The sequence below is a fragment of the Halichoerus grypus genome, chromosome 4, assembly GCF_964656455.1.
Source record: "Halichoerus grypus chromosome 4, mHalGry1.hap1.1, whole genome shotgun sequence".
Classification (NCBI taxonomy): domain Eukaryota; kingdom Metazoa; phylum Chordata; class Mammalia; order Carnivora; family Phocidae; genus Halichoerus; species Halichoerus grypus.
Genome location: NC_135715.1, coordinates 3,199,494 through 3,224,139, shown reverse-complemented (window position 1 = coordinate 3,224,139; position 24,646 = coordinate 3,199,494). Strand labels below are relative to the sequence as shown.

General features: G+C 51.5%; 1 protein-coding gene across 1 annotated transcript in view; it reads right to left on the bottom strand.

Moving 5' to 3' along the window:
* IRS2 (insulin receptor substrate 2) overlaps window positions 1-21,530 on the bottom strand; it is a 30,485-nt gene extending 8,955 nt beyond the window's left edge. The window contains exon 1 of the mRNA XM_036123774.2: window positions 16,985-21,530. Within this exon, the coding sequence (XP_035979667.1) occupies window positions 16,985-20,966 (3,982 nt within the window). The 5' untranslated portion in view covers window positions 20,967-21,530. The remainder of the gene's footprint in view (window positions 1-16,984) is intronic.
* Window positions 21,531-24,646: the final 3,116 nt, after the last annotated feature.

The following is a 24,646-nucleotide window of genomic DNA, read 5'->3' as shown; positions in this document are numbered from 1 at the left end:
AACAAAGTACAGCCAAATCTGACCTGTTGCCTGTTTCTGTAAATAAAGTTTTATTGGAACACAGCCATGCTCATTCATTTGTATATGGCCGCTTCTGCACTTCAACCGCAGAGGGGAGTGGCCCTGCAGAGACAGTCCGCCCCAGGACACGACAGGAGGAAGGCAGCGAGGAGAAAGAAGGGTGAAGTACTCAAAATAACACCATATATTTCCATCTGTGTGTTACACCTGGAGACTAACTGATTCCCCCTCTGGATATTATCTGCAAGCTTACGTCCTTTAGAAATGCAATACCAGCGACTAAAAACCATGCTATCTTGTTACAGGCCCTACTGAAAATGAGGGAGCAAGTCACACAATCATTTATGAAGCCAGCACACTTTTGGGATTAATTTCCCTTACCTACGGCCCTTCTATTTGGTTTTTCATACACAATACGGAAGTACTGAGTACATATGAATATTACGAAATACATCCTACAGTACTACTCTTTAAACTTCAACAGAGGTGAAGTTGTAATAAGTCAGTCCAAATCTTTTCTCTTTCTGGGGTCATTTATGAACATGAATATAAGCGTTATATTTCTGCCCTATGAAACGGTAAGAATACTTGAGCCAAATGATACCATGTGCACTAAAATTGCAAATATCCGATGAACAGTGTAATTCTTTCCTCAGATTTAACACATTATTATGCTTATGAGTTTACACTGATGTAAAGAATATGTATTTTATGTAGACTTCAAAAATATTGTTTATATCTGAAGTTCTCAAACTAAATATTATGTTTTTCCTACAAAATTAAGGAATGTACAACAACAATTTATTCAAAATATATCCACCCCAAATATCCTGTTGTTATGTTTCAAATGCACCTTTCTTTCCTTCAAATATTTAAATATTTAAGAGTTGCTATGGGGGTTACTTTAGTTTTATGATTTCATTCCTTTTTTATTTTTATTATTGAAATCAAAATAAGCATTTTCTGGAAGTCTGAAATTATGCCAAACACAACTCAAATCCCCTCTATAGTATCACTGAATAAGAGACAGACTTAGGAACATAGTTAAAAAGGGATGGCCTCAGGATTCTAAAATATACTCTGGTTTTCACATTTAACAATAACTGTAATTTGGAAACGTATTAAAGATAGAGCATAATAAGCAAAAAAGCGCTTGTCTTTAAAGAAAGAAACATTTAATGGAAACAGGAAGATTCTGGAATCCACCGCCCCCCCCGCCCAGCCATCTCCCTTCTAGGTAGAAGCTTCCACAGCGCACAAACGGGCACAAACGCGCACAAACGCACCCAGTGGCCTGAGCGTCCCCGGCTTCTACCCTGCAGGCCCACTCCCTCCCCGTCCATAACATCCACATAATACAGGATGTCGGCGCTGTCTCCCGGGGCTCAGAATAGATCTCACTTAAGGCTCTAGTGTGAATGGGCAGCCAGCCTTCAGGCGCAGGTTCCCCCAGCGAAGTCAAGGCTGAGGGTCCAACCCTGCTGTGCCCTGGCTCATTCCCACCATCACTCATCTCAAAAGCATCCTGGGAGCTTAGGAATGACTCAGGTCAAGCCATCCCCACCCCTCTGAACCAAATGCCATTCCAATGGCTCAGTGCGATGTGGGTGTGGACGGCCACTGGTTCCACCGGAGTCAGGGTCCTGGGGCCCATGATCCAGCACTGACCGATCTGTTCCTTCTTCTGAACACGGGGACCTTATTCTCCTGCCCTGAGTTCCTCCCTGGGCCACGGTGAAACTACCGAATGAGATTTTATGTATGCTAGTTATAAACAAAGAAGTCAAACACAATATAGAGAGACGTGGTTTTCCTTGTGCAGAGGGGCACGGACCACTCGCGTTACTTGACCTTGCAGCTGCATCCCTTTGCTTTTTCTTCAAGCCCCTTTAAACGGCGTATACGCGTAACCACATGTTCCTGTGAACTACAAAGACTTCTTAATAAGACAAGCCTGACTCCTCCCACCCTGCTCTCGGGCTAATCTGTGTGGCCACGGTCGTGGTATCTCTGAGCACGTTTGCCATCACAGCATTTTCCTTCATTCAAAACTCTACCCGTGAATGACATCACGCACAACTGGGACTTCAAGCAGCAAATAAACAACTGATGAATGCACAAAAACAATGGCAAACAGCTCCCGGAATGAAATGAATAAACTTGTTTTAATTGGATAGAAGCAGAACAGAAGTAGAATTGTTTTTCTGGGGGTAACTCCAGGCCATTTAAAGCTCATCGTTCTCCAACGCTGCACAGAACGCCCTGCCTGGCTGCTCGCTCCACGTCCCATGCACAGGACAAAACGCGCGGACAGGGGTCACATGCGCCGTCAGAGGAGGCACAAACGCCTCCCCACGTCGAACGTGCCCCCGGCAGGCACGCGTGCCGGCAGCTAGCCGGGCTCTGGCTGGTGGGGCCACGGGCGCAAGTCTCTGTCTCTCTGGTTTTTGCACAAAAGTGCAGCAAACTGTAGATCGACATTCAGACTCTGTTGCACACGAGAAAGATTTACATCCAAACGAAGTACTATTTATTAAAATTTCAGTAGCGAAAACTGTAAAGTGCTAAGTTACAAACCATCTTTATCAAGTCCATTTACTGAAAAATAAAATCAAGTAAGACAGCAGCTGCTGATGGCCAGGCCCTCCCAGGGCAGAGGGACCAGGGATACGGTGGTTCCTCCTACCCAGCCCCAGCCCCAGCCTGCAGGTGACCCACCTCCACGCCCCACCCCCCACTTCACAGCCAAACAGCACCTAGGGCAGGTGAGGGTACCCCACGTGCTCTCTCGGCCAGAATGCCAAACTGCCTCGATGTCGCTCACAATTGGGGTCTCCCCAGAGTACAGCTGCTGGAGACTCACTTCTCCAGCCTTGGCAGAACTTAGTGGCCAGACCTGGTGGGCATTTTACATGCTCATCTGCTGGGAGGGACCTCCCACAGGAGGGGCTCTGGACCCCGGGACGCCTGGGTCAGGGGCCGGCCTGGGATTTCTCAAGGCCTCTTGGGAGATTCGAGAGGGCAGGCAGGTCGGACACCTTGGCCCCCGACTTTCCTGGAGGCCAGGGCCACAGCTGTTACGCCCAGACCCAGGAAGAGCACCTGCTGCTGCCACGTCCAGCATGGGAGGTATTCACGCGCGGGGATGGAGGAGCCCAGCTCCGGGCCACACTGGGGACATGAGCACACACGTCTCTCACCCTTCCCTCTTCTCTGGCGAGAAGAAAGCCAAGTGAAGGAACAAAACAGCTGACCACAGAAAGACACAGCTTCCCAAACGGCTCTAGGCTTGGGGAGGGGGACACAGTCAATTCGGTATGAAGACATTACTCCTTCCACCACAAGAAGGCTGGACGGTCCGCACTGACTGGCCCACTCGCATCCCCAGGCCCTCCAAGCTGGGCAGAACCCTCTAGGACTTTTAAGAATGGATTAAAAAGACAGGTGCCTTCCTAACCACCTCTTCAGGGACCCAAATGACAAAATGCGACAGAGCGGACGGAAGCTTCGTACCCGGCAGTTACATGAGGCACGGAGCGCTCCCCCCTCCAGAGGGCAGCCCGCCAGCCCCGATATTCCACCCATGGAAAGCATTCCCGCCACTTCACAGTGGCAGGATTCTGTGACACGCAGTCACAGGGGTTAACAGAAAAATAATGCTTATTTTCTCGAGTTTTCTAAGACAGAGAGCAACAGGTCATTTTGTAATTTCTAGCTGTTGTATTAAACTGAACATGAACGGGCTTCCAAGTGGCCTAAACCAAGAGGAACAGGAAGAAAATGAGTAAACTCGCTCTCATTTTGAACCACTGTGCACAGCGACAGTGAGACCCCCGGGAGTTGGGGCACGGGAATCAGCCGGCCGTGCACTGCGGGCCGCGGGGTGGGCGCCTCGGCCGCGCGGCCCTCGAAGGCCCTGGATGCGGGGCCCGGACCGGCCCACTTGGTGACACGCCGCCTCCCCCTCCCGCCCCTCGCCGCCGCGGGGCCTTCTGCATGAAGTTCTCCAGAGTCCAGGCAGCAGAGAAATCAAGGCGACCCACGAGCACAGACGTATTTCCTAGCACACGCACTTGAGCGTGAAAACTGAACTTTCACACTTCTGTCCTGGCAGAGGCAAGAGCATCCCCGAGCCGAGGAGTAGCTGCTAATACAGGGAAGCAGCCCATCAGGAGGAGGCCGTCTGTCTCATTGAAACAGAGGAGTTTAATAGATTACGTATACTACCGTATTCTGTACACAGTTCACCAAAATGAAGAAAACTAAACCTAAATCCTGAAGACAGACCTCCACGCTCCGTCAAGTCTGAAAACCACACAAGCGACAAATAACTGCACACAAATCCATTTGCAAAACGTCCATGTCCCTCACACACAGGCTGAGGCCGGAGGGTCCTTCCGGCGTCCGCGGCTCCCGGCTCACTCCTGACATCAGCACTGTCCTGTCGGGGGTTCTCGCTACAAAATACGCAGCACACTCAGTTCTCCATCGGCTGGAGGACGAAGTCAATCCACCGCACAGCCTGATTCTGGCACTCCCTAGGAAAAGCAGAGCCTGCCGAACTCCCCGGGTCGGGGCTCAGCTGTAAGCGGCCCACAAGCACTAACCCAGCTCCAGACTCACCCTCGGTTTGTCTTGTCCAGGGTGACGGCCCCCACCCCCCCAAAGAAGCCACTGCGTCAGCTGGAAGACCCAGAACCAGGCAGCAGCGAACCCACCGGGACAACGCCTCCTTCCAGGCCCAGAGAGTCTCTCCAGCCTCAGGTTTTTCTTTTAAAACCTAAGAAGAACAAGAACCTCCCTCCAAGGAGGTCCTGAGGACTTGACAACATTCAGAAATGTTTTATAAATTATAAGGTGCTTTACAGATGTTTGTGTAATCAAGTATGTGATTCCTCGAGTAGGCAGGTGCTTGGCTGTTTATCTCGTTTATCATCTCCCCGCGGGCCCCCCACCCCCCCACCCCATCGCATCTCAGTGCCTCAACCCACTTTCAGGGCTTCTCCCATTTTCTCTGCTAGTTTGGAGAAGCAAAGTCAAGAGCTGCCATATCTCTCACCAGGCAAAATAACACAAGATGGCAGAATTAGATGACGCCAGTAAAAGGTTTTAAATGCTCTAGATATTGTTCCAAAGACTCTATTTTCCTTTTATACTGTTAAATATGAACTGATGTCTTCACAATGGCTGATCGGGCACTACAGGTTATTGTCCCTTGTCACCTCCTTCGCTTCACCTAATAAGGTCTGCCTTTCTCCCTCTCCGTCAGTCACACTGATCCACTTCTCATTCAGGAACATGGCAGCAATCTTCTGCCCCAGGGCGTTTGCACGGCTACTCATTCCCTTTGCCTATATGAATTCTCCCCCTAAATATCTACAAGACCCGCTTCCTCATCCTACAAGACCTGCGTCCTCATCACCTTCAAGTTGTCACCTCTGCCCTCTCTCCCTTCCCCACTTAATTTTCTGGATTATTACCTACAATGCTTCAACATCTGAACACATTTCAAAATTAAATTTATTTCCTAGGTCTCAAATATAGACTTGAAGATTGAGTACCTTTTGTTTTTCTTTTTAGCATGGAAACCAAACCTATTTCTTTCTAGCCCACACTTCAGTATTTTTCAAGGAGTGAAACATTTTAAAAGTGTTTAACAGGGCGCCTGGGTGGCTCAGTTGGTTAAGCGACTGCCTTCGACTCAGGTCATGATCCTGGAGTCCCTGGATCGAGTCCCGCGTCGGGCTCCCTGCTCGGCAGGGAGCCTGCTTCTCCCTCTGACCCTCCCCCCTCACGTGCTCTCTCTCTCTCATTCTCTCTGTCTCAAATAAATAAATAAAATCTTTAAAAAAAAAAAAAGTGTTTAACAAGTAACAACTGGCATCTTTGTAATGAAAAAAATATTCAACGATTTGATTAAATCTGAAAGTTGAAGGGAGATCTAACCTTTCTGCCCCTGTCCCTCCCACCCACAGCCCTTCTTTCTGCTAAGCAGCCATTGAGTGGCATTCCCATCACTTTGTTTGGGGGCCGCAGAATAAAGGATGGGTTCACAGGAAGAACTTGCACCACCCGAACTAAAGAGGGGACATCTTTGCGAAGCAGCAGCAGATGGTGAGCTGAGAAGAATCAGAAGGTGCAGGAAAGGGAGGCCGGTAACCTAGCGTGGGGAAGTTTCTGGAATACTCCCTCTGACAGCAAAGACTGGGCACAAAGAGAAATCCTGGGACAGTTACAGGGCACAGATTAGAGTGAGCTACACCCAGCAGCCAGGACCCCAGCAAAATCAAACCTATTGTTTCTGAGAAGAAAACCGATCCAGAATCATCGGAGGTAACCCAAGAGGTGGCGGAGGGGACTCTGCGCTGGAGTGGCTCCATCAGAACCTTCCAGCGAGCCAGCCCACTGTGAAGGGTGGACACCTCCCGGAGCGCTCCGAGCGGCTGCCCAGGGGACAGCGTGCGTGGGGAGCACCGAGGGGCCAGAGGCTGGTTTCACGTCGCCCGTGACGACTCTGGTGTTGGGACACAGTGAACCTCAATCGAGTGACTGGCTGAACCGTCTTCGACTCTAGGAAATGGCTTAAGACCCAAAGAATTCTGAACATTCCAGCTGAACAGGACAGACTCCAGAGTCGTGGAGATGAATGCTTATCACCCAGAGTTATTCTAGGAACTTAATTAAATGCTCCATGCCAGAGAAACTTGGGTATTTTACTGCTGTGGTTATTTCATTTGGAACGAAGACTACTAATAAACCAACCCTACTGATAAGCTAAACTGCAAATAGTGATAAGAAGTAAAATGGAATTAAGGTGAGTCAGTTCTACTGCATCTTTAAAATTCTGATATGACCCTAAATACCAAAATGTCATTATATTTGGAAGCTACATAAACTTTAAACTTGGAAAAAAAAAATGCTCATTTAGAAAATTGTCAAAATAAGTAAAAGCTAAAGAATGTTTTAAAATTCATTGTTTAGAAGTCTGTCAGGCTTTCATATCTAATATTTCCACACCATGCATTATTCAAGTTTTCATTTTTTTACTGAACCAATTGAAGTTAGTTTTCTGATGCTGACTGTAACATAATTGTATGCTCCTGGATTTATAATATCCTAAAGGAGGAACAAATACAGATTTCGCAGTGTTGCAACTAATATATTTTCCTAAATCCCACCTAAATATTTTCAGTTGAACTGTGTATTTATTAGAAGTCTACTCAGCAAACGAATGAAAGAAAGATCTTTGAAGAAGTGTCATCGAACTTACTTGATAAACATAACTGGAGGAGGGTATGAGTAGCTAATGGTGTTTTCTGTTTCATCTGTATACACAAAGTGCTATTTTAGGTCACGTTTATGCCAGAAAACAATTTTTGAAAACCCTACTATCATATAAGAATAAAACAGACGCATAAATTGCCACAAGTCACTTGAGTAATTTACCTTCTAAAAAATGCATCCAGGCTGCAGCGTAAGAAACTGACCACTTTCTAGCAACTTCTGCCACTTTAGGAGTTCAGGAGCTCCACTATGTTGACTGTCGCAGGGTCCTAGTACCCCCATTTCTCATCTTCAAACAAAATCAAGCTGCTCTACACACACTAATCCATGCCTTGTTTAATCCTGCTTATTGCTCAGAGTTTCTAAAGCACGATTTGCATAGTTTTTAAACTTAGTAAGAACCTCTTGGCCTATTTCCAAAACTTCTCCCCCACCTCACAATTCCCCCCGACTCATCCACCCACCAGGTGCCTGAGACTCTGCTTGGGGACAGGAGGGGAGGTGCTGGCCTGGCCACTCCGCGGGGACAATCCCCCCAGTGGGTGTGGGTGTGGCTTCTCCAAAGGCCTGGGAATTCCGGGCTTCACAGCCCACCCCCCGCCCCCAACTGCAGTCCCTACTTTCCGCTGGCTTCCCACTCCCCCGTGCTGGGCAGGGCAGCCACGCCAATTCCAGGGGTGCTCTAGGGAAGGGATCCAAACCTCACCCCGGGAAAGCCTGCTGGGCTTCTTTATGAAGACTCCCTACAGAGCAAGCACATCAGAATCTTCATTCGTCAGCTTTTCCCTTTATCCTGGTACGTGCTCCACAGCCAGAACCAAAGAGACCGGGCACTCTGAACTCTGCTCTTCCCTCAACCCGAAAAGCTGCACTGATGGGGAGGGAAGGGGAGGGCAGGGTCTCCCTGTTTTGCTGAGCCCCTGCGGCAGGCAGCCTGGGATGCCGCGCGGCTGGGTGGATTACGGTGCACCCTGCTTACCAGGCAGGCGTGGCCCCGAGGCTGCCATCTGCTAGGAAGGAAGTAGTCTCTCCGAGGATGCTGGGGACACCGCAGCTAAAGTAAACAAAACTGACTCACCCACCAGAGCACAAGCCCAGGGAGCCCCATGACCTTTTTTAAAAACTATGGACAGCTTATGAATTTTGGGTTGTTCACGTCTTCCCCTATGCTTTGGAAAGTGGGGTTACAGTCACATCATTAGGAAGGTAGAAAAACCCTTTCTCTTCATATAAAAATTCAGTTAAATGATTTTTTTTCTCAGGAAAAAGAAATCTCGAAAACAAGACAGGCACTCATGAAATCATCCAGTCCCCAGAAGATTACCACCTAGCAACAACTGATGAGTTAACTTATCGGTCCTTGGGCAAATTCTAAATTGGTTAGTTTTCAAATACACTCATCGTTAAAGAGGTTAATGACTCATTTCTTAGGAAACTGTTAATGGACTTATTCATAATGAGGAGAACAGGGTATTTCAGTTACAGAATAAATACATCATAAAGACACCTCAAGCCGTGACCGGATCGACCGTCCAGGTTGAACCCATCACAAAGCTCAAGGACGTACGTTTTATAATAGAGGCTTTTCCATTTAAATTATGCCAGGAATTTTCTTCTTCTTTCTTTCCTTTCTTTCTTTCTTTCTTTTTTTTTTTTTAACAAGTAAGCACATGATCTGGAATGTTTGCCAAAGCTTCTCTCCTCTGCCTCACCAGTAAACACTGCCCACGTGGTCGTGAGCAGGCTCGTTCCCAGATTTACAGCCCACTTCCTTACTTCGGTGCCTCTGTCTCCCCTACTTCTGGCGACCAGCAGACCTTTTAGTCTATGTGTGAAGCAAAATGTCCCAAAGTAAAAAAGACAGATACCACTTGTACAAACGCTGAGTTGTTCTGCAGCGATCCGGACAGCCCTGGGAGAAAGTTACTCATCAGTACACAAAGGACCCACAGAGACAGAGCATACTCTATTCTTTCTTGATAATATTTACAAACATTTCTACCAACTAATTAAATGGTGACCTTGGAGAAGAAGTCTGACTTCCCGGGGCCTCTGTGTTCACAATCTTAAATGAGTTACATTATACCAACAGCTCCCAGCTCTTCTCCCTTCAAACGAGCTTGCATTCCCTTCTGATTCCCACCACGCTGTGTGGAAGGAGTTTTAATGCACTTGGTGCTGGGAGGGCGGGGAGGGGTCTTCTCAAGTATCATGTACAGCCAGCTTTGCTGAAGCCGAAACAGCTGGGGCAACGGGAGCCTTCCTCATCGCAGACCCCTAGAACTCCAGGAAGCCAGCCTGGAAACCCCCCAGAGCTGACCACCAACCAACAGCCTCAAACACCTGAGGTCAGCGACACAGACACACTGAGAGCCGTCGAAGTCCTATCAGATCCTAAGCTCTCCACGCTGCCGGGTGTAGGACGGGTTTAAAGAAATTGGGGGGCTTTCCCTCCATGTCCTACTTCCTGCTCACCTGCCCACATTTTACTGGGAATGAATAAATACATGTAACTATCACCCAGCGACATAAAAAACCACACAGTCACCTTGAGAGCTGCGTGAGGCGGGTCCAGTAAAATCCCAATGTAACTACTGGCTATGAGCTCCGGAGGCAGAGTTTGTAGGACGCGGACATGAGGGGATAGAATGTAAAGAGCACTCGGAGACGGAACCGCAGGACGCCCCGGGACAGCGCTGGTCCGTAGCGCCGTTCCGTGGTTCGCCCAACAGTGCTCCTTTGGGCGCAGGGAACCTGGACAAGTCGCGGGGCATCTCCCTCAGCGGCAGATTCCTTATTTCCAAGGAGGGGCCCTGCCTATGTCACTGGGTTTTGCAGGATTACGTGATACTGCAGGTAGGAAAATGTCTCACCACTATGAAGTGAGAAAAAACACTTTCTGGATTTTAAACAATCCTGCTGACCTAAAGGGCAGAGGGGCGCACAAGAATCTTTCAATAATGGTTACAGTGTCACCAGCTCCCAGCTCCAGCTGCTTCCTTTCACTGCCCATCAAGTTTTGGGATTGTTAGTTACACATAATTTGGAGGCAAAAGATGGACTGACTTAAGTAACTACTTATAAATTTGCATGGAGAAAGCACTATGTCACATTCATAAATACTAAAGATTATGCATTAATACTATGGAAAAGCATAAATCCTTCTTGAGATAAACACATGGATTTTAAGGTAATTGTTAAAGTCACATAATATAAAGAAATTTATCATAATCCCATTCTTACACATTGAAAAAACTGAAATTTAATACTAGAATATAATAATTCACACACTGATTTATACCAATACCATATGGATAGATTAAAGCACCAGTAAGACTAAAATTATACTTGAGGTTATAAAGTTTTAACATGATTAGAGAATATGTCATTATTCAGTATTCGAGTTTCAATTAAAAAAAAATTCACATCAAAAAAAAAATTCACATCAAGCCTCTTGGAGCATGACTAGATGAGAAATGGAGGGCCCCCCCCCCATAAACACACACACAAAATATTTGTTTCTGGAAAATCTGATACTCTTGAAAATCAATACTAAAGGGGCCCCTGGATGGTTCAGTCAGTTGAGCATCAGACTCTTGATTTTGACTCAGGTCACAATCTCAGGGTCGTGTGATCGGGCCCTGAGTGGGGCTCCGCACTCAGCACAGAGTCTGCTTGTCCCTCTCCCTCTGCTCCTCCCCCCATCTCTAAAATACATAAGTAAAACCTTAAAAATAAATAAATATATATATACACATAAAATCAATACTAAAAAAAAAAAAACCAGTATTTACAAGGTGCTATGCATAGATCATTTATCTTTAAAGTATATTATATACCACAATATTTGACCAAATATTCCAAATTTCAGTAAAAGCACAGTAGGCAAAGAGTATTTTATAAATCTTTTCTGTGGGCATCAATATCACGTATGGCATAAGGAAACAGGGCCAAATTTGAAGACGCCATTTACCTGACTGAGTTTTACAATGTCTCTGGACATTTAAAAGCAACTTTATGCAAATTTAATATTTTTCTAGTCCAATCACTGAGAAATCAGAACCCCTAACTTGCCTATTTTATCACTTGTAAACGTGCAGCCTTTAAATTTTAACCCAATTCTCTTTCAGCGTCCCCATGCAATGAATTCAATGAAGCAGCAAGAGCACCACGCCCAGAAGGATCTTGTATCATTTGTGTCCACTGAGCAAGATGGTACCATACAACGTGTATTCCAAGTCCCTCTCTTTAAACTTCCTTCTGTGCCTTTTATTTCTGTGCCCAGTTCATACAAGTCTCTACGGCTTTCTAGAAAGAAATCGAATCATCACCAGCAACACTCCGCCTCAGCATTTCCCCCATCTTGAAGGATGACTCCACGAGTTCCCCTCGGAAAAAAACCTACCACTGAACTCAGTCTACAATACAAATAAAATTAACACAGAGTCTCCCCCACTTAAATGTGGATAGTATGTTTTCACAAAACCACCACCTGATCAAGGACATGCTTATAACTGATCATTTCAGAGGGTCAGAACACTTTGTTTTCATTTGTTTATTAAAATGCCAACATTAAGATGCCTTGCCCATCTTGTACAGAAATACACATTCTCCTCATGTCTGTAGTAGACAAAATCGGCAGCGAATTCCCCTATTATTAGTGGACTCCGGTGAAGAACGGGCTTTGGGCGGCGCTTTACTTCCCTCTGAGTTTTTCCCCACTCTACTTGGCAATGCAGATAAAAGAGTAAAGTTACATTTTCCCTTAAGTTTCTAAGGTGAAACGGGAACACTTGATTCTGCGCTACTCAAAAAAACAAAACAAAAAGAACCCTCTCCACTTGCCAAATCTGATACCAAAAGTTAACCAGCTCTTGGAACTATGCTTCTACAGAAAATGCATTAGTGGGAATTTTAACAGAAAACCCATTATACCCATGCTGTTCGTTAAACTGCTGCAAGTTCTCCTCTCCAGAAAAAGAAAGATTCGTTTAATCCATATAGCTCCAAGGAAAATAAAACATTAATTATCTATGAGAATTCCTTTTGTGGGGGAGGAGGCCTGTGGAAAAGCAAATGACTCAAGCAAACTCTGGAGGTTTCCCTACCCTGTCTGACAACCACACAAATCAAAACTTTGGAGTGGCTCCCCTAATTAAATCAACCCAGGCCCAGAACTGGATTCAGCGGCTGAAAGTTCAAGGGTTCTGGTTTTCTTTCAATACACCCCACATTGACAGCCAACACTATCAGTTAAAAAAAAAAAAAGGTATATTCTAATTAAAAAATCTTCATCTTGACAGCATCTCTTGCCACACAAACAAATCATAAAAGGTAATCAGAAGGACAGTCTTAATGTAGTTTCGGCATTAGGATGCTGTTTTCCCCACTGTTATTCTCCTATGTAATTTAAACCACTACTTCATTGCAATTGATAATTATCTATGAACAACATCTCACCTTAAGTAAAGAGGGGGAAAACATGGTTCCTGGCGACTGGGGTGTTAACTAGCAAAGAAGCAAAAAAGACACGCGTTTCTTAAAAGGGTATTAGCTCCATTTTCAGACTCTGAGTTTGTTTTTTTGTTTGTTTTTTTAAGAACGTTCATGGACAAAAGTGACTTTCCTGTAAATACTCATGGTTTCAAGGAAGTAAGTGTCAATAGCATCAGTGGGTTTATGAGCAGGATCCTTTAGAAGAGTGTTTTAACTGTTCTTGATTTTTATGATCTGCTGGACCGCCCAGTGGCCAAAGCCACGGAAGGGAGAGGGTTATAATTACCCCATTTTACAGACAGAGAAAGTGAGAAAGTGGGGTTAAATGGTTTTCCTCTGTCACACAATGACTCATTAGATCAGCAACCAGAAACCTGGTTTCCTGATTCCTGGTTTAATGTTCCACATACTATGCTTCCTTCTACGAAATACTATTTTTGTAAAGGTTTCTCTTTCAATAAAGGAAGTAGAACGAGTCACGTGACTTTCATTCACGAAAGCCTGTGTGTTTTCATTAGCACCTTGGTTGTCTGTTCCTGGGAACAGGGCCGGAGCAGTGTTCATTATTATCTTGTTACAACAAGAGCTGGACAGCACGCACAACAGAAAAAGAAAGGGCATGTGGCTTGTCAAGCAACTGAAAAATATTCAAGTTTTCTTTGCTTTCAGACTTCCAATAGGCAATCCTTTTAAACATAAATCGTGATTATATTGTTCCTTTGGAGACACTCCTCTTATCCCCAAATTCTCTGACCATAGGTTATGAATAAATAGTCCTTTTATCAAACAGAATTTAAACACAGATGCTTTCAATGGTAACTCTTATCTAATCTGCCTTATACATACATGAAAACCAATTTTAGAATAAAAATCCCACTAAAGAGGAACAGAACACTAAGATAGCACCTTTTACGATATACACCAACCTCCAATCATAGCACAAAAATGTATACAGTTAGTTTTTAAATGCTGCTTTAAAGCACAGTAAATCCTGTACTGTATTTCCAGTTCTGAAACAACAACGCTCTGACAGATTGGTTGGATTTTCCTACACACGCACACGCAAAACACACATTAAGGACCTTCCCTTGCTCCCAAGTAAGATGCATAATTTAGAGTTCAATTTTTATTTGTTCTGGATTAATACATATAACTATTGTATCATATATATATTATTATTATATATTAATCCAGAGCATGCACACACACACGCGTGTGCACACACACACCCACCCACACACACACCCCTAAGGTATACTAACTTGTTTCTTTGGTTCCGGCACCAAAATCCCACCATCCCCAATTCTATTGTAAACAACTATGAAGCACTGCAGGAACCTTATGTCTTTGTTACCACTTATGCAAATGCCAAACCCTACCCAAACAACCCCGAACTATTCTGCTTCAGCATAATTAATGACGTTTCCCCATATGGAGCCTGAGGAGCTCAGTGTGGACACATAAGCCACTCCTGAGCACCAGGCCAGTGCACGCAATGACCCAGGAAGTTCTTCTCCTATTTCATCTTCAAAGAAATGCTTTCCAAGTCTTCTTCCCTATAAATCATTCTCTCAAAGGACGCTTATCTCCTGTGAACTTTTTATTTATGAGCACCACAAACAAATTTCTACACGCACACGTGAGTTAAATAAAAGTGGACGTTCACTTTGAGTTCCCTTCTGGCTCCGCAGACCACAACTCAGGTTCACGTTAATTAAGATGACATCCTTGTCTTTCCTGTTCTACTGTTCTCTGTGTCACATTAGTTTACTAGAAATCCATTTAGCATGCAGTCCTTTTAAAAAAAAAAACTGTGGTTTTGGCACAATGGATCAATTGCAGCTCTCTATTTTGCTTAAAAATAGTCCTTTTCCTTCTTAAATGGGTGTTTACCATAATGCCCCCAGAGACTCTGGAAAAACAGCATGCAAATCCAATCTCATCTTTGTTCAGCCACCATAGAGCATATGAACTGCTGTTTTGGTTTCAGAGTCCTGAATCCTATAGGTTGGAAGGAATTTTCTACTGGTGGGAAAACAAACAAAACAAGCTAAATCAGGTCTCGAACTAAACTTATCTCTTGCAGTTTAAAATTTTCCCTAGTCTGAAAAGGGCATTATATCATACATGAATCACGCTTGTGAATGTATCTCCTTTATCAGAACGGCCTCAAATCCTTTCAGGCTTGGCGACGAAAACCCCAGCTCACTCCTCCTTCTGCAGCAAGAACCCACTCCTGGGGCCTGGCTGAGTCCAGTCCAGGTTTTTGCTGCCTACTTCGCCAAAAGGCGTAAAAGGTGTTATGTTCTCAGGCTGCTTTTCTGATTAGAATCAGATTTCAGCAAAATGTACTTTCATGTTCACTATGGCATATACCCCATATACCCATCTGGGCATACGGAAAAAAATTTTGTGTGCATGCATTTTTTTCCCCAACTCAGTTCCAGTCATGCTGGGGTGTTACTCTGGGCTGTGTCCTGGACGGGAGCTCACCCTCCAACTCCCTGACACACACGAGCCTTCTTCCAGAAGTACCTGTAGTGCTTAACTCCAAGCAAAGTGACCTTCAGTGGAGAGTTATCGTTTATGGGATACATTCTGGCAAGTTCCAACTGATGTCATTAGATGCTCAAGCACCACATTCCTGATAATTCTCTATGACTCTTTTCATCTTTTACTCTATGGTTTTAGTAAAAAAAGTAAAAGGCTCTCCCTCTATTATGTTAGAACAACAGGCTACTTACCCTACAGCTGTACTTTTAAACCGCAGGGACTAACAGTCCCAAGCATACGCCAAACCCTATGTTGGACTTAGATGGCGTCCAGCTACTCTGTTTACTTTAAGAACAAAAGGCGCATGGATCCCCAAGCCACCGAGATCGTCACTTCGGTCCCTCTGCAGCCTGCTGACCTTAGGCCAGCATCCACAGAGCACTATTCACTGCTTCCTGTTTTGGGGTGGCCCCAGAGCCTCTACCTTACTAGCAACACCCACCCCCACCTCACTCCCTCCTGTTCCCCAACCCCCGACCCCCAGCCACTCAAAGTTTGAGATCCTTAGAATGCACCACGAGCTGCAAGCAAGCACACCCCTCTCTCCTCATGGATATTTGATGAGACTGTGAACAATACGGGGCACCCTCCTGTCCAATTGTTCTGGAAAAGACCCGGGAGGTTGTCTTCCACTTACTCTCTCTAAAGCACTGATTCTAAATCCCGGCCACACGTTCCCATCACCTGGGCAAACTCTGGACGACGCTGGTGCCTGAGCTCTGCCCACCGGAGGCTTTGCTTGAATGTGTCTGGGCGAGGCCCAGCAGGTGCACTCTCAAACCTCCTCAGGTGAGCCTAGCAGAGGACAGGGTGCTCAGAGGATGCTCCCCAACCAGCAGCATCACCACCACCCGGGAACTTCTTAGAAAGGCACACTCCGGGCCACACCCTACACCTACCGCATCAGCATCTCTGGGGCTTTCTACAGCCCGGCCATCCAGGCTTAACTCTGACCAGGTGACTCCCAGGTATGCTCGAAACCACTGCTTTTACGCCGTGTGCACGCACTGTCACCACTTCAGACCCTCAGGAGAAAAACGGTGTCTCCTGCGGGAAAGCCCCTCCAGTTTTCGTGTAAAACTGAAATGGTTAACTGTTCCTGTTGCTGCCACCAAAATGGACGCTCATTTTCTAAATGACTTGCAGGCCTGTTTTTATAAACTTTGAGGCTCAGCAAAAATCAGGTGGGACCTGGTTCCAGGAAAACAAAGGGAAAGGTGAGGGAGCTGTCAAACCTTGAGGCCAAGAGCCCGCACCTGGCACTCTGGGGTGGCTGACCTGGGGAGACATCTGCCCTGGGAACCGATGGGAAGGGGCGGCTGTGGGAAAAAAGACCTGGGGCTCGGGGAGAACAACAAATCCAAGTCTCCTGAGTGGGAAGCTTCCCGTTCAACTCAAAGACCCCTGGACTGCTCTTGGTGTTTGGAACAGAAGGAAGCCAGGGGAGCCCAAAGGAAAACAAAACAAGAAGGCTGGTCCAGTATTTTGGCGCTGGGGTCAAGGTACTAAAGAGGAGAATGGCAGTGAACCCAGAGCAGTTCACCGGCTTCCGCACCCTTCCCCCCACCCTTCCCCCAGCCGTCCCCCCCCCACCCGTCCCCCCACCATCCACAAGGTCCAAGGGCCTCACCTTTCACAATGGTGGCCTCCTTCAGGTGATGGGACAAGAAGTCAATGCTGGCATAGGTGTTGGCGGAGGGGAGGGCGCCAGGGCCCGGCCCCCCACACACTCCACCGCCGCTGCTGCCCCCCACAGCGCTGATGAGACCCCCGAGGCTGCGGGTCCGGCCCCAGGCGCTCTTGTCTCCGGGCTGTGGATGCGGATGCTGCTGCGGGGCGGGCGACAGCCCAGGCTCGTCCCTCACGTCGATGGCGATGTAATTGAGGCCGTTCTGGAAGCCGGCAGAGGTCTCCCTGCGCATTGGAGAGCCACTGCCCCCGGGGCAGCCAACCAAGCCCCCAGGCTGACTCGGCACCCGTGGGCGCGCCTGCTGGGGGGGCGGTGGCTGCAACTGGCGGGGGGAGGTGGGGCGCTCGTCTGCCCCACCCAGGACGCCGCCGCCGCCCCCCTCGCTGCTTTTCCTGAGACAGACGTTTTCCACAGAGGCCGAGTTGTGGCGCTTAGGGTTGTGGGCGAAGGACGGGGACACGGGGGTCACAGTGGTGGTCGAGGAGAAGGTCTCGGAGCTGTGGCGGCGGCGGCCCCCCTGGGGGTCTGCGCGGATGACCTTGGCTCCCCGGTGCGGGTCTGGGGGCTGGCTCGCCTGCAAGAAGGCCTCCACTCCCGACACCTGATCCATGAGACTCAGCCTCTTCAAGCCGGACGTGGGGCTGGCCACGCGGGCACCTTCCGGCTTCGGGGGGGCCGCGATGGGTTGTGGCGGGGTGGCAGCTACGCCAAAGGCCATCTCGGTGTAGTCCCCATTGTCCCCAGTCTCCGGGGACGAAGAGCAGGCAGCGCTGGGGCCCTGGGAAGGGGACGCCTGGGGCAGGCGGTACAGCTCCCCTGGGGGGGGCGGCGGGGGCGGCTGCGGCTGCAGGGCGGACGTGGGGGCGGGAGGGCGCGGGGGCAGCGGCGGGTAGGGGGACGAGGCCTCGGGGGACAGGAGGGCATCCAGGGAGCCCACGGGGTCCCCGCTCTGGGGGCCCGGCTTGGGGGACTTGGGCGAGCTGAAGTCGAGGTTCATGTAGTCGGAGAGTGGGGAGCGCTGCCTGCTGTCGCTGCTCGTGCCCGGCGTGCCCGAGCCCAGGGATGAGGCCGGGCTGCTGGCCGACAGCAGCGAGGACGAGGAGGCCGCCGAAGCCAGCAGCGCAGGCGCGGGCGGAGACAGGCGCGCCGCGGCCTCGCCGAAGTCAATGTTGATGTACTCGCCGGGGCTCTTGGGCTCGGGCGGCAGAGGGTACTCGTGCATGCTGGGCAGGGTCTGAAGCCCCTCCAGGGACAGGCGTGTGGGCCGCACCAACCGGCAGCGCTGGTTCAGGAAGCCGTCGGGGCGGCCGCCAAGGCTGCCACTCGGCCTGCTGGGCGAAGGCACTACTGGGTGAGGAGGCTGGGTGTGGCCGCCCGCCGCCGCGAGAGCGCCTGTGGACGGCGCGGTCCCCGGGCCGGCCGGCGGTTCCAGCCTCTCTTCTTCCAGGATGCGCCCCACGGGGGAGCTCATGAGCACGTACTGGTCGTTGTCCCCGTTGCACGTGTAGGGAGCCTTGTAGGAGCGGGGCAGGGAGCTATAGCAGTAGCCAGGGACTCCCCTGAGCATCTCCCCGCTGCCATGCAAGGCGGCCGAGAAGAAGTCGGGAGGGGTCCCCGAGGTACCCGCGTCGCTGGGGGACATGTTGAGGTAGTCCCCGTTGGGTAGCAGCTTGGCGTCGGCATTCTCCATGGACAGCTTGGAGCCACACCACATGCGCATGTACCCACTGTCCTCGGGGGAGCTCTCGGCTGGGGAGCTCGTCTTGTAGCCGCCCCCGTTGGCTGGAAAGGCCCTGCTGGCCGTGGGGGTGGGCGCCGGCACTGCGGCTCCCGAGGGGGGCAGGGCTGCGGCGGCGGCGCGAGGCTGCAGGATCTGCTTCGGGGCGGACACGCTAGTGGGGCTCATGGGCATGTAGTCATCGCTCTTACAGCTGCCGCTGCCACCACCCAGGAGAGCCACGCCAGGGGTCATGGGCATGTAGCCATCGTCGGCACCCAGGTTACTGCTGGAGCTCCTATGGGACCCGATCTCGATGTCGCCGTAGTCCTCGGGATAGGGGTGGTAGGCCACTTTGGGAGACGACACGGGACAAGACGGGCAGAGGCGGCCGGAGCTGCCAGAGAAGGTGGCCCGCATCAGGGTGTACTCATCCAGGGACGCAGAGGAGGGCTGGGGCACCGGCCGCTGCCGGGCAGGTGTGGTCAGGGAGTAAGTCCTCTTCCTCAGCCCTCGGTCCAAGTCCTGGGCCCCATCCCCCGAGACTCTGCGGTAGGGGCGGCCACAGTGGCTCAGGGGCCTGTCCATAGTCATGTACCCGTACAGCTCGCCCCCGCTGCCGTCCCTGGCCGGGGGTGTCTCAGCGATGGACTCGGGCGTGTTGCTCCGGTGGCCGCAGAAGGCTCTCAGGTCCCCAGGGCTGGAGCCGTACTCGTCCAGAGACATGAAGCCAGGATCGCTGGGGGAGCCCGAGGCCGAGGCGCTGCCGCTGGAGGGCCGCTGGCTCGCGGGGTGGTGCAGGGGGTGCTGCAGGTGCGGGTGCGGGCCTGGAGGCGGCGGGTAGGAGCCGGAGCCGTGCCCGCTGCTGGACGACAGGCTGCTGGGGCTGGTGGCGGCTGGGGGCGAGTGCGCCACCGGCATGGACATGGAGCGGCTGTGTTGCAGGGCGCCCCCTGCCGGCGCCAGCGCCACCTTGCTCGCGCGGGCGCCGCAGCCGCCGCTCAGGGTGTGTGAGCGGCTCAGGGGCGCGCGCACCGGCCCGGGGCTCAGGGGACTCCCGGCCACCGACACCGGCCTGCCGCCCGCCGCCCCCGCCCCCGCCGCCGCGCCGCCGTCGCCCTCGCTGGCCGTGCGCACCCGACAGGAGCTGCACTTCGCGGCCGGCGGAGTGGCGGCCAGGCTGTCGGTGCGCGAGCGGCGCACCAGGCCCGTCTGGCTGGGGGGCAGGTTGACCAGGTGGTGGTGGCGGCGCGCGCCAGGGACGCTGATGGGGTGTGTGGAGGACGAGCCCGACGACTGGCTCTTACTGCGCGGCCGGAACTCGAAGAGCTCCTTGAGGGCCTTCATGGCCTCCAGGATGGTCTCGTGGATGTTCTGCGCCACCACCGAGTCGTCGGCCTGCATCCACAGCTCACCGGGGCCCGTGACGGCCGACCGGCCCACCTCAATGAAGAAGAAGCTGTCCGAGTGGCCGCAGCGGCGGATGTTCATGAGCTGCAGCGTCACCGACGGCTGCTCACAGTTGAGCTTCACGAAGCCGATGGTGCGCGCCGACAGGCACAGGCGGTACACGCCCGTCAGGTTCTTGCTCTGGCCCAGGCCCTTGGGCTTCAGGTTCACCTGCCACACCTCGCGGTAGGCGGCCGTGGCGGGCGCCACCAGCCCGTAGCTGTCATCGGCCGCGGCGGCGCCGGCCGAGCCGCCCAGGGCGCCGGGCAGGGAGGCGCTGCAGGACGCGGCGGTGGCGGCGGCGGGGGGCGCGTCGCCGGCGCGGCCCTCGCTGACCAGGTCGGTGAGCGCGCGGTACCAGCCCTCCTGCTCCTGCTCGTTCTCGGCCGCCACCGCGAAGTACTCGTCCTTGGTGTAGAGCGCGATCAGGTACTTGTGCTTGGCGTCGGCGCGCTTGTTGATGTTCAGGCAGCAGTCGAGCGCGATGACCCGCTTCGGGGCGCCCGCCTTGCTCCGCCACTTCTTCTCGCTCTCGTAGTACTCGAGCCGCGGCGGCTGCGGCGCCGGCCCCCCGCCCGCTGTCGCCGTCGCCTCGTCGCCGGGCCCGCGCAGCACGAAGAAGCGCTTGTGGCCGTGCTTCTGCTTGCGCAGGTAGCCGCACTTGCGCACGCTGTGGTTGTTGTTGTTGTTGTTGTTGAGGTTGGGGCCGTCGCCGCCCGCCGGCCCGGGGGGCCCCTGCAGCGGCGGGCTCGCCATCGCCAGCGTTTCAGGCCGCGCCGCCCGGCCCGGCGTGGAGGAGCTGGGGGAGAGCGGAGGGGGGCGCGGGCGGGGGCGGCTCCCTCCCCTCCCCTGCTCGCCCGCCGGAGCCCGCGTCCCTCGGGCCCAGGAGGTGGGGAAGGTTGGGGGAGGCCGGCGGGGGCCGGCACCGCGCGGTGGCGCAGCGCCCTCCGCGCTCCCGGGCCCCGGAGGATGCCCGGCGCGGGCGGTGGCCGCCCCCTGGCCCGGCTGCCCGCGGCCGCTGTCTCCCGGGCTCTCGGGCGGCGCCTGGGGACTCGCTGGCTGGGCCGAGAGTCGGGGTCCCCGAGCCGCGGAGCCGAGCCTAAGGCGCGCGCGGCCGCACCGGTCCCGCCGCTGCGCCGCGCTGCGGGGTGCCGGGGTGCGCCCGGGCACTCGGGGTCCGCGCCGCCACCGGGGCTGCTGCTGCTGCTGCCAACGGCGACCCGGGCTCGTCGCGGTCCCCGCCGCACAGTGAGTAACACATCGCGCACCGAGTGACTGAACTAAGAAGAGCAAAACAACATGTGACTCGGCGTTACGCAGGCACACACGGCGCGGCCGCCCCGCCCCGCCGCCCGCATTGGCGCCGCGCCCCCCGACGGACGGCCCTCGCAGCCAATGGGAGCAGGCCGCGGGGGGGCGGGCCGCGCGCCCCCGCCCCGCCCCCCTTTCTCCCCGGGCTGCGTTTCCCGCCGTCCCCTCCCCCTCCCGCGGAGGCCGGGGCCCGGGCGAGGTGGGGGCCGGCCCGAGCCTCATTAATCAGAGGCTCGTTGTGGATGCCGGCGGAGGAGATGCCACCCAGGGCGGGAAAAGGGGCGCGCAGGAGGGGCGGGGACCGGCCTCCGCGCGGAGGGCCCTTCCCTCCCGCCTTTGACTCAATTAATTGGGCTCGGAGCTTCCGCCGGGGAGGGGACCGGGGGAGGGGACACTGCAGGGGGCGGGGGCCGGCGGAGATCAAGGGCCGAGACCGCCAGCCGGGGCTGGGCGCCGGTGGGGGGTGCGGGGGCCGCAGCACCCTTCCCCGGGCCCCGCATCGCCCAGCTGCCGCCCCACTCGCGGGGGCCAGAAGGGGCAATGAACTTGGCTGCCCTCTCGTAACCCCCTCCCACCATCATACACACTTGGGCGAGCGGATCTGGCGCCCAAACTCGGGGTGGGCGCGGGCCCGCCCGCCGCGGCGGGTTTGCGCCTGGGTGGTTCCCGGGTGCCCGGCCCGCGCCTTGTTTACGAGCATCACATTAGTCACCGGTGAGCGCTGGGTCGATAGCAGCTTGGTACCCTTTTCCTGGAAGGAGGGGAGGGGCGCGGGCGCGGCGCCCCCGATCCCGGACAGTGCTCGCCTCGGGTGGCTCCCAGGGTCCCACCCGCTCGGGGGCGCCCTTCCCCCGCAGCCAGGTCGTGGGCTCTTCCGGGGCGTCCTCAGCGCCATTCACTTGTCAGGTTCTCGGGAAGTTGAAATCTTCTGTTTGGGATGTAATAAGAGAAAGAGAAGGAGGACGAGCAGGCGTAGAAAATTGCAGTTTCCATAGTGCCGGAAAGAGGGCGGGCTCCGGCGAGAGCGCAGCTCCGAGCCCGGGTCCCCGCGGCGGGGTGCCCTCCTCCCCATCGTACCCTCCCGGCCCCGCGCCCCGAGGCGCGGAGGTGGGCGGCTCCAGACCTGCGCGCCCTTCGCGGGCGGCGGCTGCCTCGTCGAAAATGCCCTTGAAGAAGTGCTTCCAGTGTTTACATCTACAGGGCTTTTGTGATGGCTTTTGTGACTTTCCAAGTCGATGACAAATTAGTGCCCCTGCAGTCACATCTCATAACCGTGGGGGCAACCGGTGAGGATGGGTGTCCCTGAGTTGAGACCGGAGCAGCCTCCGGGTCTTGCAGAGACTAAGACTAACAAAACAAGCCCTTGTCTATTTTCTTCCTTTAATTTGTGTATCTTCGTGAAATAATTTGAAACAATAATGTTGGTTATTTTCTATTAAGTCCTGGAAGTTTGCCTTTGAATGTCCTCTATAGTTTACAAAGGTCTTTATTTTAAATATAATGAAATCTTAAGTCTAAGGATAATAAGATTGTAATTTTTAAAAGGGTAATAAATATTTTCACATGTTTGTCAGCATGTGACTTAAAGATTCTGCCAGTTGCTATTATGTGCCAAAAGAACCCTATTTACACAAAGAAAACAGCGTTTTAGCCCGTATAGTTATGATCATTGTGGAGTAGCATGAATTTGGGAAGAAGAATCAGTGAGGCATGTATCATAGTAGAGTTTGCCTCAAAGAGGTATATTTAAAGTCGATCTTCCATTTTAAGTCATACTTAAAAAAAAATAATACCTTTTGGAATGTCGTTTTAAGTGTGTGTGCCTGTATGTATGTGTGTGTGTGTGTGTGTGTGTGTGTAAGATTGTGTGTGTGTTGGGAGCACCTTTGTAGCATGGTGCTCTGGTTTTCTATTCCTTTTAGATCTTGTTGTCCTTTCTGTGTTAACAAATGTTGCCTAGCAATATGTCTACTCAGAAAGGAGAGATGAAGGGATTCTTGGAATTTGAAGAAAATGTGGCCCAATTTTGTCGGCTCTGTGATGATTTCCATCTTACTTTGTGAGGGATCTAAATGGGCCTGCCTATGTGTTCAGCAACCCTAACTAGCCAACAATGACCCTGGGATAACCTCCTTTCAGCCTCATGGGATAATGATCTCCTCTGAGAAAGTATCTTTTGCAATTGTTTCATTCTTTTCTTTTTGACTCCGGCTTTTTCTACAAAATTAGATCTTCATATATTCACTGAATCCTTATTAGCTGTGCCCCTCAGATGTTAACAAGTGTCATCTTTGGGGTGTTTGTTTTTTCCCTTAGGGCTATTCTAGTGTTAAATGCCATGTTCAAGTTAAGGTGTTAGAAGCTCTAAGTTGGCACTTGGCACTTTCCCCACGTGCTGCCTCAATCACCAAGGGAGGAGGGCGAAGAACTCTCACCTACATTGGTGGCATTCCCATACCAGAAAGATCACAAATCTGGAGCAAAACTGCAAACTAATTGTCATTCTGAAGTCCTAGAACCTCTAAACACAAGTGTGGGAGGTACAATTTCCATTCTCATTAAGAAGTCAGCCCATGAAACCAACAGTAAGGAACTCTGTAATTAGAAGTATCCCTGTCTTATTCCTCAACGAAGGAGCTCATTGTCTTTCTCTCTTTCTACTGCCAAATAAGCTATTTATTTATTTAGAGCTTGTCCAACACCTTGTGATTTTCCAACTGTTCTCCCATACTTTTTCAGCAAAAGTCAGCTAATAACATCTGCCAACCTGCTCTCCACGCAGGGCTGGGTGCTGCTTTGCGTGGCCTGTTGCCAGCCAGCAGCCTGGATGAAATATTTTCTCATGCTCCAAGATCTTTCGTTGGAAGTTCTCTTTGGTTTTACGGATAACTAAATGGCCATACCTTTTAGCATGGAGTGTTTTTTGTTTGTTTGTTTGTTTGTTTTGTTTTGTTTACATAGAATCATACACAATGATTTTTTGATTAAAACAAAAAGTCCTGGCTGGTCCGAGTGTAGTGATGTTTACAATTAATTGAAAACAAAAAGTCCTTTCTGGAATCATTTAATTACCTTTCATAAAGTAGTCAATTTCATAAAAATGTAGACATTAAAAATGCATCACA